The sequence below is a fragment of the Pezoporus flaviventris genome, unplaced genomic scaffold (genome assembly GCF_033815535.1).
Source record: "Pezoporus flaviventris isolate CSIRO_AGI_PZ_B2104156 unplaced genomic scaffold, CSIRO_AGI_Pfla_v1 ptg000029l, whole genome shotgun sequence".
Classification (NCBI taxonomy): Eukaryota; Metazoa; Chordata; class Aves; order Psittaciformes; family Psittacidae; genus Pezoporus; species Pezoporus flaviventris.
In genome coordinates, this window is record NW_026892577.1 from 13,474,504 (window position 1) to 13,490,822 (window position 16,319).

The window sequence follows — 16,319 nt, forward strand, 5'->3', positions numbered from 1 at the left end:
ACACAGATGTGTAAGAAATACGGAAGGTTATGAAGTGAGCATATTTTTCACATTTCTCCAAATGAAAAATAGACTAAAAAATTATTGAAAGATGAACAAGAAAACTATGCTTCCAGTGTTACTGGCTCCTTCGTCTTTTTATTTTTCCCCTTCTTACTAATTAACTTTTTTCTCTATACATTAAGCAGTCACTAGCAGTGTTTAGAACATCCACTAATAAAGTATCACAGAGCTGGTATAACACAGAAATAATGCTATGCCAGCCCTACAAAAAAACAAAACAAAACAGAATGAAAACACGTACAAGAAAAGTATTACATTTTGTATTGTTCAAATATTCAAATATTTGGTTATGTTTCCTATGCAAATACAAACTGTTACTGTTTTAATGGAAGACAGAACAAATGCTTTCTGATTTTTATTCCCCAAACGACAGAACTGACACTTTTTTTTTATGGCCCGCCGGTCCTCTCTAGCTTTCTGCAAAGAGCTTCATTTGGAAGGATCTTGAATTCTTAAATCATTGCTAGTTAGCCTGAAGCTTTTAAATGCAAAAGCAGGATCTGCAGCATATCATTCCTTGAGCAGCTTGATCACATCACAGGAATGATATGCAACACAGATTTTAAAATATTTAGATCATAAGTTGTTTTTTATTAAATTTCCAAGAGCAATACAAGGGCATCACTTAGCCTAATAAATCTGAAGTAGAAAAAGTGACACCGTGATACTCCCATAAAGATAAAAATGTACGAAGTCAAATTATGAAATCACCTTTGGCAAAACTGCTTTAAGATCTGAAGAGATTAAACTAGTCTTCCATTTTTTATGCTGCTTTTAAATAATAATTGTTTTATTAAAGAAGGTATCACACCAACCTGTTTTGTTATATTGCCATGGAGAAGTGCTTCAATGTGTAACCGTGACAACAGTTGAGCTATAAAGGCCTTGAGGCGGGGAAGAGTGACATCTAGAATAGATATTTAGACAGTTAAATCACATGTATTTTTACATTAAGTACCACCTAATTCATCATTAGGTACTGTGCAATGCACAGGAGGAGAAACTCATCATCATGAAAAAGTGAATCTCCTTAAAAATGCAACATTGGCAAGTTCCCAGGTCTAAATAGCAGCACTCATCATATAGTTTATTTCACTTAGAATTCACATGCAGTCTGACCCAGATTCCAAAAAGAAGAAAAAAGCTTCCTTTCTAATCATGCTGAACAAACATTCATTCTCCAGAGAAAACAGCTGCAATCATTCAGGTGGTGTTCCAAGATAAAGCCATAGCTATTAACTAAACAAGCAGCATGTAGTTTATAATGCTCAAGAAACACACTGTGCATTTAACCATCTAGACTGAAAAAAGAACCTCAACTCAAATATGGTGTTTTGATAGTATCTTTGTAACAAACAATACACAAGAAAAATATTTTTGCAATATATCCCAGAATACACACACATATTCTATGCTAGCTTGTCTTAGCAAAGTAGTTTGCATATATAATGCAAAGTACAGTTTAGTATACTGAATCGACAGAATAGGAGGGAAAGAATGGCTGAATGGGTGGGGTGTTCATCCCAAAGTGAACATCTCCATTCTTAATTCCCTGACACTACCAAGAATACCCACACTATATCACCAAATCTATTAATTTCTCATTTTGTCACTTTCTCAACTAAAATAAAACCTAAAAATACTCATGTATTTCACAGAAGTTTTGAAAAGACAAATGCAATTAAGATTTTGAGGTCTCTCAGTTATTCAGTGGGGGACACACATATCTAAAAGATTTGTTAGCTGTATTAGAAAAACCAATACCATGCTTATCAGTCTTTCCCTCTCTTATGAGGGGTAACTGACCACCAGTAAAAAAGTTAATTTCCACATTTTTCTCTGATTCCAAATCAACTTTTCATTGTTGTATAATCCTAATTTAATTTTTACCTCTGGAACTGCTTTTTAATAGTGCAAAAGATTATGGTCACACTGAGTGTGAGAGAGGAAAACAAAAAAATTAAAATCATGCATAAACTCCCTGAATTTCAAGCAGATTTCCAGCAGTGCTAAGTAGACAGCATTCCTCGAGAGCATTCAATTTTCAGCCATTCTTATGCTGAATACAGTAGTATTAACCTTATAAAATACAACTTACACATGGAACCAAAAATCAGGAGTCATTCAAAAAGCAATGACCTACATAAAGCTGAACCCACTGACATGAACATCAGTGTTAATTTTGTCATTGACTTCACAGGCAGCATTAGCACCACTGCTAATCTCAGAGATACCTGCAATAATTCACGAAGCTACACAACTAAGCATTTATAATTCTACTCTGGAACAATCCTGCAGAAAAAACACACACCCTTGTGCAGCTGGGTCAGGGCATCTGTAGAGTGCGTCTTAATGAAGCAGTTTTCAACATTCCAACTTCAAACAATTCATTCTGAATCCACCCCCTCAAATATATACAAAAAACAGGTGTTCTTCTTGAAAATAATGTCTCAGTGTATTCTAAGAAGATATTACAAGATATTTTGCAAACTGTCCCAGTAACTACCTTTTGTTATAACACAGTCAGACAGAGGTAGGGAAGAAATCTTCAGATAATACTAAAATAAATTACAATCTCTTAATTTGAAATTTCTTCTTCCTGCAAGGCACTTGCTCTTTGTTAAGAGCCACAATGTTCTGGAACTGTAAAACTATTGTTATTGCCTACAAAATGTATATAAAATATATTACCTACAGAAACAGGAGTTAAGATTCCCTGATAATGGAAAAAACAAAATAGTGTGCACATTGGGAAGTACAATGCAGGAATATTCAATGCTCTGCAAGATGTCAACTAAAGCCAAATGATTTTAGCGGTGTTGGTTAAGCACTGGATTCATCATACCCAGAAAATTATTTTAGCAGCATTGGTTCAGCACTGGATTTGCCATACCCAGGCTCATAGCCATAAAGCCATGCAAGATTTGCTTCAAGTTTTACCTGCAAGTTTAGCCACTTAAGGCCTTTACCTGAACTACTACTACATAGAAACTGGAAGAAAAATGCAAAGGAATGGACATCCACCTGCATCAGCTCAGGTCTGACACTGCAGGGACTTCATTTGAATAACGGGCAAAGTTGAAAATAGGTACCTTCAGTGGTTTAGTAAAGAGATATTTTCCATAAGGAAAAAAGTGAAAAAAAAACCAAACCAAAACAAAACAAAAAAAAAAAAAGAAAAAGTTTAAAACTGGCAGAACATTACCATCTAGAGCTTCTTTTAATTCATCTTTGGTCCAAGCAACTTCTGTCATCAGGAGTCGGAGATAATACATTGCATGCTGGTGAGGCTGCTCAGCTCTGAAGTTGTTCAGTGATCTCATGTACTAAAACAAAATAATGAAGTTCCAGTTATAGAACTCCATTTCTAAACATAAAATATTAACCTTGTACTCAACAGATTAATGTACCATTGAACCAATATATTTCAAATGTTAAGAACATTCTCTTGCTTGTTAGACCTGTTAAAAAATTGTTTAATTACCTTAGTAATAATGTGGGCCTCTTAAGCCTACAGATTAAGAAGTAACCATTAAGATAGTTGAATGAGCATGAAATCAAACTTCTCAATAAAATTAACGACTGGAATTAATGACCTAAATAAATCTCTAGATCAAGTTGCTCTACCCAGGAAATACGCATTCTGTGACAACTGTCCAGGGATGGGGAAATATCGCTAACAGAAAATGTGTTTTTCTCCTAGTTGCTTCACTGTGCTAACTCGGTTAGAAAAATACACGAGAACCTGGGAAATTCTCTGCATTCTTTGCCTGGATAAAGCAAGTACAAGAGAAGAATCAGTGAGTTTCTCCAAAGAAATTCCTTTGTAGTCCAGCTGCACCTTTACAAAATAAGCAAAATCTTTTTCCTCTACCAGAGGAACTGGAAAGTACAAACTAATAGTTTTGTCAAGTTGGAATCACTTCCAGTACAGGAGAAGAGTAACTTATTTCAGGGCACGTGAGTGAGAAACAGCAAGCATGCTTTTTCTCACAATATGCAATCTTTTATCTGTTCCAAACAGAAGCTGGTATCTCCCTTATCAGTTAGGTATAGACATGAGGGGAGAAACTGCAGTCTCCCCATCCTATTTGACTTTTTTGTATTTTGCCAGTATTTTACGTACACAAAAGGCCTATGCAACAGAAGTCTGTAAAATTACAAAACATGCGTAATACTAAGTTCTTGCAAACCATAAAGACAACAGGGAAACATCTTAAACTAAAAGAGAATAATCCAAAATGAGTCATTCAGAGACCTGTGGGTTGGGGTTTTTTACCTTGACGTTTGTCACACCCAGATAAAACTTTCCAAACAATTAGTGTATGTCAGGTACACAGAGCCCTAAATAAAGTTCTGTCACAATAAATCTACCTTGTGTTTGATGTCCACCTGCTCAGATTTTCCTACTGAATACTAGCGAACTAAAGATGGCCCTAGCATCTGTCTAGACCAGTCACCTGTTCAAAAGTCACCAGCAGCAGAGGATTAAGTAAGGTTATAGAAAGCGTGGAGTGATATTCCCTGTAGCCCTCACTCTCTCATCTACTGCAGACTATTTGCAAGCTTTCTGGGACAAAAGTCAGCCTGTTCCCTAACATCAGTCTAACCCTTGTGCCCTCACTTATACCCCCCCAAAAAACTCATTGCTATGAGTGCCAATATCCAATTTCTTAATTTCCTTTGTCCAGCCTCTGTTGTGCTCTCAATAAAGGACCAGAACAATTATGTATTTTGTTTGGCTTAATAATTGTTCATAATTTACTTCAGGAGAAAAAAAATAAATAAATCCAATTAATCTAATGTACATTCCATATATTTAGATCAGTCATTAAATTTAGGAAGTGAGGCTTAAGAAGTCAGCATGTATTTAGCCAGCTGGGGTTACTTCTGCACAGAAAGATTTTGGCCCAGGAGCAAAGCTCCTCTTCCTATCTGTGAAGAAGAAATGTTGCAAATCTTCTCAACATTTCCTTTCCCCTTTCATCCATTTCACCCTTCTATTGCTAGATCCCACTGAGGCCTTTCCAAAATGTAAAACAGGATATAAAGTTAAGACTTCCACTCCTGTCCCCCTTTTTAGATTCCTACAACTATCAAAGCAAGCTGCAATCCCTTGATCAATCCTTAGAAAGACTGACTTACAGAACATTCCAGGGCCATTTATATTTAACCAAAGAATATAATATAAACACTCCAGGGAACTCGGGGCCACAAAAAAAGACGAAATAAAGAAAATTCTGCTGTCCCACTGAGGAACAATTTCACTCTCTGTTCCTATAGATAATCAGATTTCATTTCAAGACAATGCACTCAATTTTAAATTACTCCAAAATGCAAGTTTCTCACGTAGCTTACCGCTTCCTTGATAATCTCAAATCGTTTTTCATCGATCTCAAAAGTAGCCATTTTCTCAATGATCTTCTTGAGCAAGATATGTTGCTTGTCATTATAACCTTTTACAGAAAGCTATGGAAAAAGTGCATAATTTACTTTAAATGTGGAAGATAGAAAAATAAAAAAATTACCAAGCCTTGTATAATTCAAGGAACAATACACTCTTCAACACTTAGTCTGAATTCACCACTATTCAACATTAATTCATACTGAAAATAAAATCCGTTTACCCATCAAAAAATAACTCACAACAGAATACTGCATACTTTCCCAGGGGTTATGAAAGCAAAGAATTAATGTAATTTCACACTGATGTAAGCAAACTGTACTCAGAATACAGACTTTGAATGACTACAAGTATTAAATCTAGTCAGTAAACTGTACATTTGAAATACTGAAATGGTTTTACACTAGGGTTCTTCTCTTGGTAATGAAATCTAGATTAACAGCCTTCTTAAATATTCTCTCCAATTTACTTTTTACCTTGGTTTATGTTTATCTTGTTGCTCAAAAAAAAATTTTCTGTAAGTGAAAGTAAGCAGTATTGCAAAAAAGGGGTACTGTCAACAGCGAGACAATTCATAACCAGGATGGTGGTGGGCTGAAATATCTTCTAATGACTTTTTTCACTAGATGAAGTTTCCGTAGCTTGATGTAATCATACAGTAATTTTTAAGTTTCTATGTTGTGCTTTAGTGTTTTGTTTTTTTTTTTTTAATGACTGATTTCGTGTACACTTTCAAAAGAAAATGTGTATGATCAGGTCAATATCTCTGGAAAAAGGAATTAAATTGGACTTCTGCAGTTTAATTATTAAGGGTAAAACTAAATTTTAGGACACAAACCAACATTCAGGGGAATTCCTGCTTTCCAGTGGAAAGAATCTTTTTCTTCTATGGCTGCTGAAACATACCTGAACCACAAATTTGAAAGAAACAAAAGCCATCATAAATGGATTTATAACAAAGGCTGATATCCTAAATCAGCATAAGAACCCAAACTGTTCAAAAAACATCACGGGTGATTGTTTCCAGTGTGACATCTGTCCTTCCTTTAAGTATCGACATTGTATAGTTACACCTATTAGCTATAAAACTTCTCACAATATAGAAAAGAATATTAGGAGTTCTCAGACATCAAAACAGAGTAAACTGATTTTAATGCGTGAAAATTTACTGTGGAAGAATATAAAGACCCTATAAAAACCTTATATTTGAAATAACTTTATAGACTCTGACTAAAAATTAAGAAAACTACCCACACACTCCCCCCCCTCCTTTTTTTTTAAAAGGAATTAACTCTGACCATGGAAACACCAGCAAGCTTTGAAACTAAGAATAGATAACTATGTTTGCAGTAAGTTAAGTGAATGCTACCAGAAAATGAGATTTGCACTGGATTAGAAAAACCCAGAAACTGCAGCACTCACTCTCATATAGAAAACATAGACAATATGCATTATGTTCTCTTACTAAGATACTTTGGAAAGTAACGGTTCTACAAGAAATTTCAAAACACATTTCGGTACAAAATGATGGTTAATATAAGCTTTTAACAGAACTTCAAGAGAGACTATTAAAATCTACCATGAATCTCATAGGAAGCTGAGTAAGAAATATTTATGATAAATTGTTATCAAGCAAGTACTGCCAGCTCTTTAAAACAAATTATAAAACATATCACTACAGAAAAGCCATAAATATCCAGCACTGCATTCTAATAAACACATGCACAATCCATTTCCATAACTCACTACACCAGAATTAGGAAATTATAACGAAATCTCTAAAGTTGAGATTCATTCAACAAAGGTTAATTACATAGAAAAATCAGCAACAATACTCTCAAGATTACCATGCAAGTAAGTAAAAATGTGAACCAGAATGCAACAACTGCACTGCACACAATGCTTACAAGACACTGCAATCTAAACAGGTCACTCACTACTGATTAAAATACAGTTTTGCTTTGCCTTTAATTCATGAGATATGCAAGGGGAAAAAAAAGCATTAACTATCTCATTTGGAAATGCAGAAGTCAAATGTTTTCTCCAAGCTCAACAACTCCCAAGCTGTTTCATTTCCTCCTGCATTTTTTTCTTACTTACAAGTATTGCATTCATTCCTGATGCAATGCCATAGATCAAACCTGAGAGGCGTGCTGCATATGTATACTCTTTTAAATCATCCTTCAATAACCTGATAAACAGGTATGTCATGTTGCAATGGAGAGGATCAGCATAAATGTAGCGACTAACAAAAAGAAAAACAAAAGAAATGCTTTGATACCTCAAGCAGTGACAAAGTAATGGATGAAGAAATATGACTGAAGAGTATGTATATGCAGCCTCATGATCAGTAGTTCTTGAAAAGGGAAGTTGAAGCATACCATTGATTTAATAGCATGAAAAGGGGATCTTCTACCCCATCAGTCAGAAACTTTTTAGTAGCTATCTGACAAACTGAAATAAATATGTAAGCTTGGATTAAGGTTGCTTTTTTCTTTCTCTTGTTTTTTTTTTTAATGGAGGAACAAATTTTACAACTAATTAATTTCATGAATGATATAAAAATAAAAAAAAATTGTTTAATATGAATGGAAAGACTGTTGGAAGACTCTGAACAAAATTCAACTTAAAATTCAAATTAAAGAAAGGATGGTTAATAATCAAGATCAAAATGAGTAACAGCCTTAGATCCATTTTTTAAATGAAAGTCCTTCCATCAAATCAATATAAAAATGTTGATGAGTGGAAGTAGTTTTAAGGCTCTAAGCTCTTCCTTGATTTGGGTACTTACATACATCCCATAGATGGTATTTTGGAGATCATAGTTCAAGCCAGCTAGTTCTGCTGCATATGCATACTCGTTGAGGGAGTCTTTGAGTAGCTCAAGGTACAAATAGGCCATGTTACAATGCAAGGGATCCACGTAAGCAAATGGGCTGGAAGAAAATGTTGAAAGTAAAATATGCAGTTTAAAATGATTTTTCAGTTTCTTTTGGCCTTTTAAGTTTGACCTGAAGGAAGCAGTATTCTCTGTGAGTATGGTGATGGATCCCATTATGAAGGATTCCTATTTTGAAGCCAAGAATGAACATACCTGAAAATAATTATTTAGCTTGCTTATGGTTTAAGCAAGGCCTAAATATAGTGAAGATTCCAGAGATATTCTCTTAATTTGTCCTTCTAAATCAAGACACCTTATATTTACTTTGCTGAATAGTCAGAATTCACCAGGAATAATATAAACTAAACACAACCTGAATAACCAATATAATTTAATAGACTGAAATGAAAGCCCACATGCTGACCATTAATTTAATTAATACTTCTTTTTACTAATTTAATCAGAAAACAATGTAGTGTCTATTCTAAAAATTAAAAGATTAGCAATTTGTAATTTGAAAAATAAGCAGCAGATGCTAAGTTCAGCACAGGAAAGACGTCTGGCCTATCCATTACCATATCACCGTAATTTTTGTGTTATCTTTTCAATGCAAACGACTATCCAAGCTCTAGGTTTGCATTAGAAGCATCTGATCACATACAACAAGGTCACAAATTTCTCAAAGAGGAATGCAATTCAGACTCAAACTGTGTTTCAACTGCACTAATTGTTAAGTATCTGTGTGTTTTTAAGATTTGCAAAGTCAAGACAAGTTATCTGTCCTATGACTGAGGATTTATTCCCTGAAGTTCCTGAAATGATGTGAAGTCAGTATCAATTTTACAGAAATAATCAGCAGCATCTAAAACAATTTCCTGTCACGATACGGCTTACAATTCAAACCCACACCATTTTCATTTATTTTCCCTAAGCAGCAGCAATGGTCATATTCAGAGACACGTCAATATATATGTTTATGCCTACACAGGATGGTACTTCATAGTGTATACCAACATTAATGTAGTAGAACAAAGATCACATTGCCACAACACACACACTGGTAACATTAAAAAAGGTATTTTTAAGAAGGTTCCTAGGCCTTGACTTCTCCTTCCTTCTAGATAGGAAAGGAAGCATGGGAAGAGATTAAAAAAAAAATAAAATCTATTAGACAAGTAGAGCCTGCTATAGTCTGAAATCTTAGCCAAGGATATGCTTTTTTATTATCACTGGGATAATTAGGCTGGGGTCGGACTGTTCTATTTGCATTTCTCTCTACAATGAGAATTTCCCAAAACTGAGCGACTTCAATATGCCCAGTGATGCAAATCCAATTAATACTGAATTTTTTAATTAAGACTGAATTCAAAGCAAGATGTAGGTCAATCCTATGTTATCATAAACCTTCCTCCAAACTCATTATATTCTTTTCCACTTTGATACTAGAACAGAGACTTAATCAGTTTGAATGATTACTGTATTTGTATTGGTTATAAGTTCTCTATACTCATTATCTGGCAAATGCCAACAGGGAGTTTTGAAGACTACTACACCATTAATCCTCAAGTAAAAAATAACAGAAAACAATTATGATAACACTGTTCTGGGAGCTGCATTCTATTACTGGCAGCTTTGTAAATAAACGCTTGTTTCTAGTCTTCCTTTTTTTTCACTAGATTTGAAGAAGCAAAACAACTTGATCACTGACAGTGTATTTGAAAAAAATCTTAGAAGTCTAGCTTCTTCCCCTTTCAAACAGAGCTAGAAGTGACATAGTTGAAATCAACACTGAAGTCTTGATCCTGGGTTACCTTATGAACAACTCGTAACTCAAGTTGGTTGAAATATTTCTTAGACTGGAGGGTAACAAGTATCCAGTTAAAAATAATTAGCATTTTATCCTTAACACCCATCTCACTAAACCTTGGGAAACTTCAAGTTCAGCGTTTATAACCACCTTTAGATGATTTTCAAAAAAAACACATCATGTTGTTTTGCTTCCTTTTAAAAAATAGTATGTGTTGAGTTCTGAAGTCATAATTCATACAAAAGCAAAAGCTTAATCATCATCCTTTAGGCTGCATGATAAATCCTGTGTCAGAGGTTTTTACTGTGGGGTTTCTTTAATACATGTGCCATGTAAGAATTTTCAGGTTTGGAACAAGGGGACTCCAGAAGGTTCGCAGACCCAGATTGTTCCTACTGGATTTGTATGTTTGAGGGAGAAACCACCCTTATCAACTTCCTCTTAATTTATCAACACAGTAGTTGCTGCTATAACTTCTGGGTTAGGAATTCTTCTAATGATTTGTGATGATCAGGGCTACAGGCAGAAGAAATCCTCCTGTTTTTTTCTGTCTTTGAAAGTGGTCTGTAATGTGAACAAATTCTTGTAATCAAAGCAGCACAGTCATCACATTCCGATCTAGAATTGAGGCTAAAACTTTTTATGAAAACTCATGTTATTAAGAGGGCTTTTTTAACTTATTCACTCAGCCACAAGAGTTATGGGTAATTTCATCAAGTCTCTTGACTAAACACTGAACATTTCACTATTTCCTCCAATAAACATCAGCATGACCCATCTTGAAAGAGAGAGAGATTCAATAAGAATTTTTTTTAAATATCAAAACTAGACAAACCTGCTTACAACTTCTTTTGGAGATGAGGTACCCAATATTGTCAACGTCTCTTCACATCTGTTCATATACAATTAACTGTCGTCTTTTAAAATAAAAGGGAAGAACCCTCACACCCAATCCCAAGAAAAAAAGCCAGCATTCCCCCTGCAACTATCCCTAGGAGGAAACAGGCAAATCATTCCATCAGATTAGCTGGCAAAGCTCAAGTACTTCTGGCTTTTTAAAAGGGCTCACTGAGATGAATGTACAGATTTAACTGGGAAAGATTATCACCACATAACTAGTTCAAGATGTCCCTGCTCACTGCAGGAGGGTTGAACTACATGACATTTAATAGTCCCTTCCAACCCATTCCATGACATCATCCATATGTGCACAGAGTTATTATACTTTCGTGAGTTCTATATAAAATCAATTATTATCTTTTAATCATTCACAAACTGGTATCGAGATTGTATCACACACAGTTAATCTGGAATTGATTAAAAAACCAAAGCAAAACACGTAACTGTATGACAAACTCAGTATCCATCAATAAAATCCTATTTTGGCCAAACATAGTACAAGGGAAAGCCACCAGATGCATACAAAATATTGCAGTTGTTGTTTCTGAATAAGAGATTTCAATCTTCTACTTCCTGACATGTCAAAGCTGTAACAATTGTAATGTTTGCCCTGTGGTTTTAAAAAGCAAAAAGAAGAAATGCCCAGGCAACCTATTTTCCCCAGCTAGTACCAACATCAATACCAAGATCCAACACTATTAAAAAAACCTCCATCCAAAATTCTTCCAGGAAAAATTTCAAGTTGTCACTCAAAAGAAGGACTCAATGTACATTATGAAGTTACATCATTGTCATGCTCACTTAAAAAAAAACAGATAATTTTCCTGTGATTAAAATAATGCAAGACCAGAATTAACATTACAGCACTTTATCATGCATCCTGAGGTGAGAATTGCACATGCATTGATTATACAGACAATGTTCTTGTAAAATAAAAATAATCAGTTGTTGGTGTCAGTTAAATAAAACCCCACAATTTTAAGCACTTAGGATTTTATACTGGCTTGCATTATGCAAATTAAAACAGAACTTTAACCTAATATTATTATCAGAATACCATTTTATAAAGAAAACACTATCTAAAAATGGTCGCAATTTAATTATTAATTTAAAATAATACCCACTTTTAAAGAGGTGTTTTGCAATATACAGTAGGTATTATTGGCAGGCATATCTTAAGTACAGCAAATAAAACATAGAAGAAACCTGTTTTCAAAACATTTTTAGATTATTTTTTCCTGTTAACGTAGATGGAGCACTTCAAACTGCTTGCCACTCAACTACTGCATAACTTACATGAGTCTTCCTGCTATCTGTACCTTACTGCAGATTCCCAGGACAAAGGTTTTAAAGCCTCAAAACACACAAGAAAGTTTTTGCCATAGAAGTGCACATTCCAACAAACAAGAAATTTCTGGAGAGCAATTTCTGCAATATACTTAACACTGCATACCTGAAAAATTCAAAGTTGAGACAAGCTTTTGGCAAAAAAAATTTGTCATCTTGCTTGAACCACAGTTTGCTCATAGCAGTGTCCTGTGTCAAGAAAAGAGGTTTTGTTAAGTCACCTTTTAACTGTAATATGTTAATGCCATTTAAAAAGTCTCCACCGCTTCAAAACTCAGTTTAGTATTGTCTCCTTACATCCACAACCTTGTGACTGTGTGCATACCTGTCTATCCTTATGGAGACTCTCTTCTCACCATAGATCACCTTTAACAAGCAATTAAATAGCTGCAGCACTGTGAATGAGCTTATGATCAAAATGGGAACTACTTTTCTAGAGCAGGAGTGATCAAAGACAAATAATAGTTAGCTGCACAAAACACCCCGCTAAAGCTAACATTAAAAGATGTGCCATTATGCAGCACTACATCAGCATATAGTTACATTTTCAGACTAAGAATATAATTGCACATGTAATGCTTTTAGTAAAAAATATTAATGCACTGTACGTTGTTTTAAAGTAACATTGCAAACATGACACATTTAGAAAAAGTATTAAAACCAGTTGAAAATGAGTTCAAAGAACTGTCACCAAATTTTTCTAGAATAATCTCCTAGTATGAGAAGGATTCCAAACAACCTCCCATATTGCTTTTTCTCCTATGAAAACTGTGAAATAGATACTCTTTCTCTGTTCCAACTCTAGTTAACTTTATCCCAACATCTTTTCTTTGAATTGCTATAGATCAGAAGAGAGAACTTTTAGCTGTAAAATTATATCTCTTTCTCATGTTTTTGAGCAGAGGTTCTTTGCTTTTCAGGGATCTGGTGTGGCGCATGGTATTCTCTTCCTCCTCTTTACATAAAAGAAATAATTCTTTCTCTTACAGCACACCTTCCTTTACACAACATTTGACTCATACTAAAAAGCCTTTTTACAGCTTCTCTCCAAGACAACAAAATTTTTCTTCTGTTAAATTGCTACTATGCAGTTTAGAATACACCTTACACCAGGGACAGTGTGATAAACAGTAGAGGCTGTGTGTAGTACTGGAGACCCAGCCCGGTAGCTGGAGACTGCTAGCTGCAGTCCATAGCATACTGGCCCTCAAGCCAAAGCCTGTATCTTCATTGCCCTCTTTCCCAAGGGTTTTTCAGAGGAAGATGTGCCATTACAACAGAGGTGACACAGTAACATGCTGCCAGTGAAAATGGCCATTCTGTTCGTGTACTTATGTTCTGGTTTGTCCCTTTCTCCACAACACTGGTCCAGTCCACAGTAAGCTCATGCAGACATATAAAATGCAGAAAAAATTGTTTTGGTTTGGTTTTTTTTGTATAGGTAATCTTTGTTAACTTAGTTCTTGCAATGTTTTGCTGTGGACAAATGCCGGGGCCCACAAAAAGAAAAATGGCACAGGCATACAGATGGAGAGAAAATAAATGAGATACAGGCAAAACAGGTAATGTCTATTTCATCAAGTACAAAAGATTAAAAATATTTTCCCTCAGAAAACATATTTTAGGGGGAAAGGCAAAACTAAAACCAAATACATTTCTAAATCAGTGATGCATTAAAGCATAGCTTTTGTGTGGATCAATTGCCTAGTTGCTACAGACACTGAAAGACCATCAAGTTTCTGTAGTAAACCAATTAGTGTTACTTACTAGAGCTGTAATATGTGTCCCTGCTGAGGTTTACAATTTCAGTTCAGGATGAATATAAACCTGCTCAAAGTCCTCCTATGTTAATAATACTGCTTGAAGTACGTATCTAAAATGCCCTGTGCAAACAAGTATGTTTTTCTGATGGATGTCTTTGCACTGAAGTAGACATATTAATCTAGTGTGCAAAAAGTATTCCTGAATTGAGTATTCAATGTAAGTGCAGAAGACTCTTCCTATTTGTCTTCCACTAGGCCTAGAACAGAGATGAGCATTACCAAAGATAACGATGCTTTAGCAGTGAACAATACTTTTTAGTAAATTTTAGGTACTTGGAAAACTGAGATTTGCTAAATGCACTGAGATCATTAAATGGTGCTGCCAGAAGACTGGAGAATGATGTTTATTTACATGCTTTTATCTCTCTCCTTTTTTCCATGCAATCACAAGCTTTACCCATACACAGTTACAAAAGAATAGCCTTGTCTACACCCTTGATTTACTGAACACAGCTCAAAAAAATATGAGTAGCAGTCACCCTTCTGCTGAGTAAACAGCTTTAATACTATTTCTATCAACTCTTAACACACTTTCAAAAGGGAAAAAAGAGTTCAAGCTGTTTGTAGATTCTTTTTTGTGGGAACCCAGTCATAATCCAGAGTTCAGCAAGAATGAACTTTCTACTGTCTTTCTAGCAATATCTTTAAATTTTGTACACTTTTGTTATTATACTTTAGAATATGACAGATCTGTATTTAAAATAACACACAGGAATTAACTATGAACTTCCCAGAAGTTTAGCTAGCACACGGAAATGGCTTACCTTTACAAGGGCAGGGTACTGTGTCGCATCTTTTTCCAATGGCAAAATCTCAAAGTTAGTAGGAATGAATTCGTTCTTCATTGGAAGCTTGAATTTCCCATTCAGGTCAGCATTTTGCCATTTCTACACAAACAGGAGAAATAAGGAGGCTAAGGAGAATGTCTGCTTAATCAATGGTTATAGACTTATTTCTCTTATACTGTAACAAAAGTTTTAAAAATGTGTTCCACTAGCTTATGTGTAAAATACCATTAAGATAATAGGGAAATGAAGATAATAGGGAAAGAGAGAAGTATCTGGCAAAACAAGTTGGAGTAGGCTATGAGCAGCATGAAGTGCTCCAAGGAGGAAGACAAAAAGATAAAAACTAATTTTGAAAAGTTTACAGTAGAGTGGAAGCTCAATGTCTTACCTTTTCTGCTACTGTGAACTCTATAGGAAGGTATTAAACTAAATACATAAGCAAGAATTCTACTCAGGAACACAGGTAAGGATAAACTAAAGGAAATGAAGTGTTCCTGTGCAATGTCTTTCAAAGCATGCTCAGCAGGTCCAGTTTAACTCTAAGCCATCTCTTCTTAGAAGAATAGATCAATAACAAATTTCGATAAGTATTTGTCTATCTCCTTTGCTGTAGTTTTGATTTTTAGAAGCTCATGTAATTGGTAAAATATACTCATTTTCTAAATTGCAAATACCAGTTTCAGAAACAGTTACATATAGCACTTGTAAAAAGATTCCTTTCTTAAGAACAGATTAGTTCATTACCATTTAATAAAGACTTCAACTTTGAGAAGTTAATGCTTACATTTTTAAGGAGACATTGCATATTTTGGATCTGTTGCAGTAAAAATGGCATAACATTCCCTTCACTTAACCATTAAAATGTATCTGTCTGGTGTAATAAATATTTGAAATCTGAAGACTAAAATAAAATCTTCTCATAATATTCAACAGTCTCATTGTACAATTTTAATGCTATGTGCAGCAGCAAATTTAAGTTCTTCCTTCAATTAAATGGAAAATCTGACAGAGAATTTACCACTGTCTTTTGCTTGCAGAGATTAGGATATATTGTAAGTTTTAACATGCCTTAATAACTTCATCAGAAATTGCTTCTTGCTTGTACTGTGTTCCATACCAGTCTTCTGTTCGATCAGTTTTTCCTTCAAAAGACTTGGAAACTATTGCAACTCTGAAAACAAAGAGACAAAGCACTTTGGCATGAATGTGTCTGAGAAAAGATTGTGAGAAATTATTCACACTGTTCCATCACCAGAAAGCACTGATTTCTGGAAATGGTCCCTGAACAATTACAGAGTGTATCTGG

The 16,319-nt window shown here is 34.8% G+C and overlaps 1 protein-coding gene and 1 long non-coding RNA gene across 7 annotated transcripts in view; both read right to left on the minus strand.

Moving 5' to 3' along the window:
- The window catches only part of LOC133272236 (uncharacterized), a 346,583-nt gene that overhangs the window by 43,085 nt on the left and 287,179 nt on the right, over positions 1-16,319 (minus strand). The gene's annotated exons all lie outside the window — the stretch shown is intronic.
- Positions 1-16,319, minus strand: part of IDE (insulin degrading enzyme) — an 80,524-nt gene that overhangs the window by 18,752 nt on the left and 45,453 nt on the right. For 5 of the 6 annotated variants that reach the window (XM_061459134.1, XM_061459131.1, XM_061459132.1 and 2 more), the window contains exons 12-18: positions 16,082-16,184; positions 14,990-15,112; positions 12,509-12,591; positions 8,259-8,403; positions 5,422-5,532; positions 3,269-3,389; positions 879-970 (exon numbers count right to left, since the gene is read on the minus strand). In XM_061459134.1, the coding sequence (XP_061315118.1) occupies positions 879-970; positions 3,269-3,389; positions 5,422-5,532; positions 8,259-8,403; positions 12,509-12,591; positions 14,990-15,112; positions 16,082-16,184 (778 nt within the window). Of the gene's footprint in view, positions 1-878; positions 971-3,268; positions 3,390-5,421; positions 5,533-7,567; positions 7,713-8,258; positions 8,404-12,508; positions 12,592-14,989; positions 15,113-16,081; positions 16,185-16,319 lie in introns of all 6 variants that reach the window. The other variant, XM_061459129.1, reaches the window with a different exon arrangement.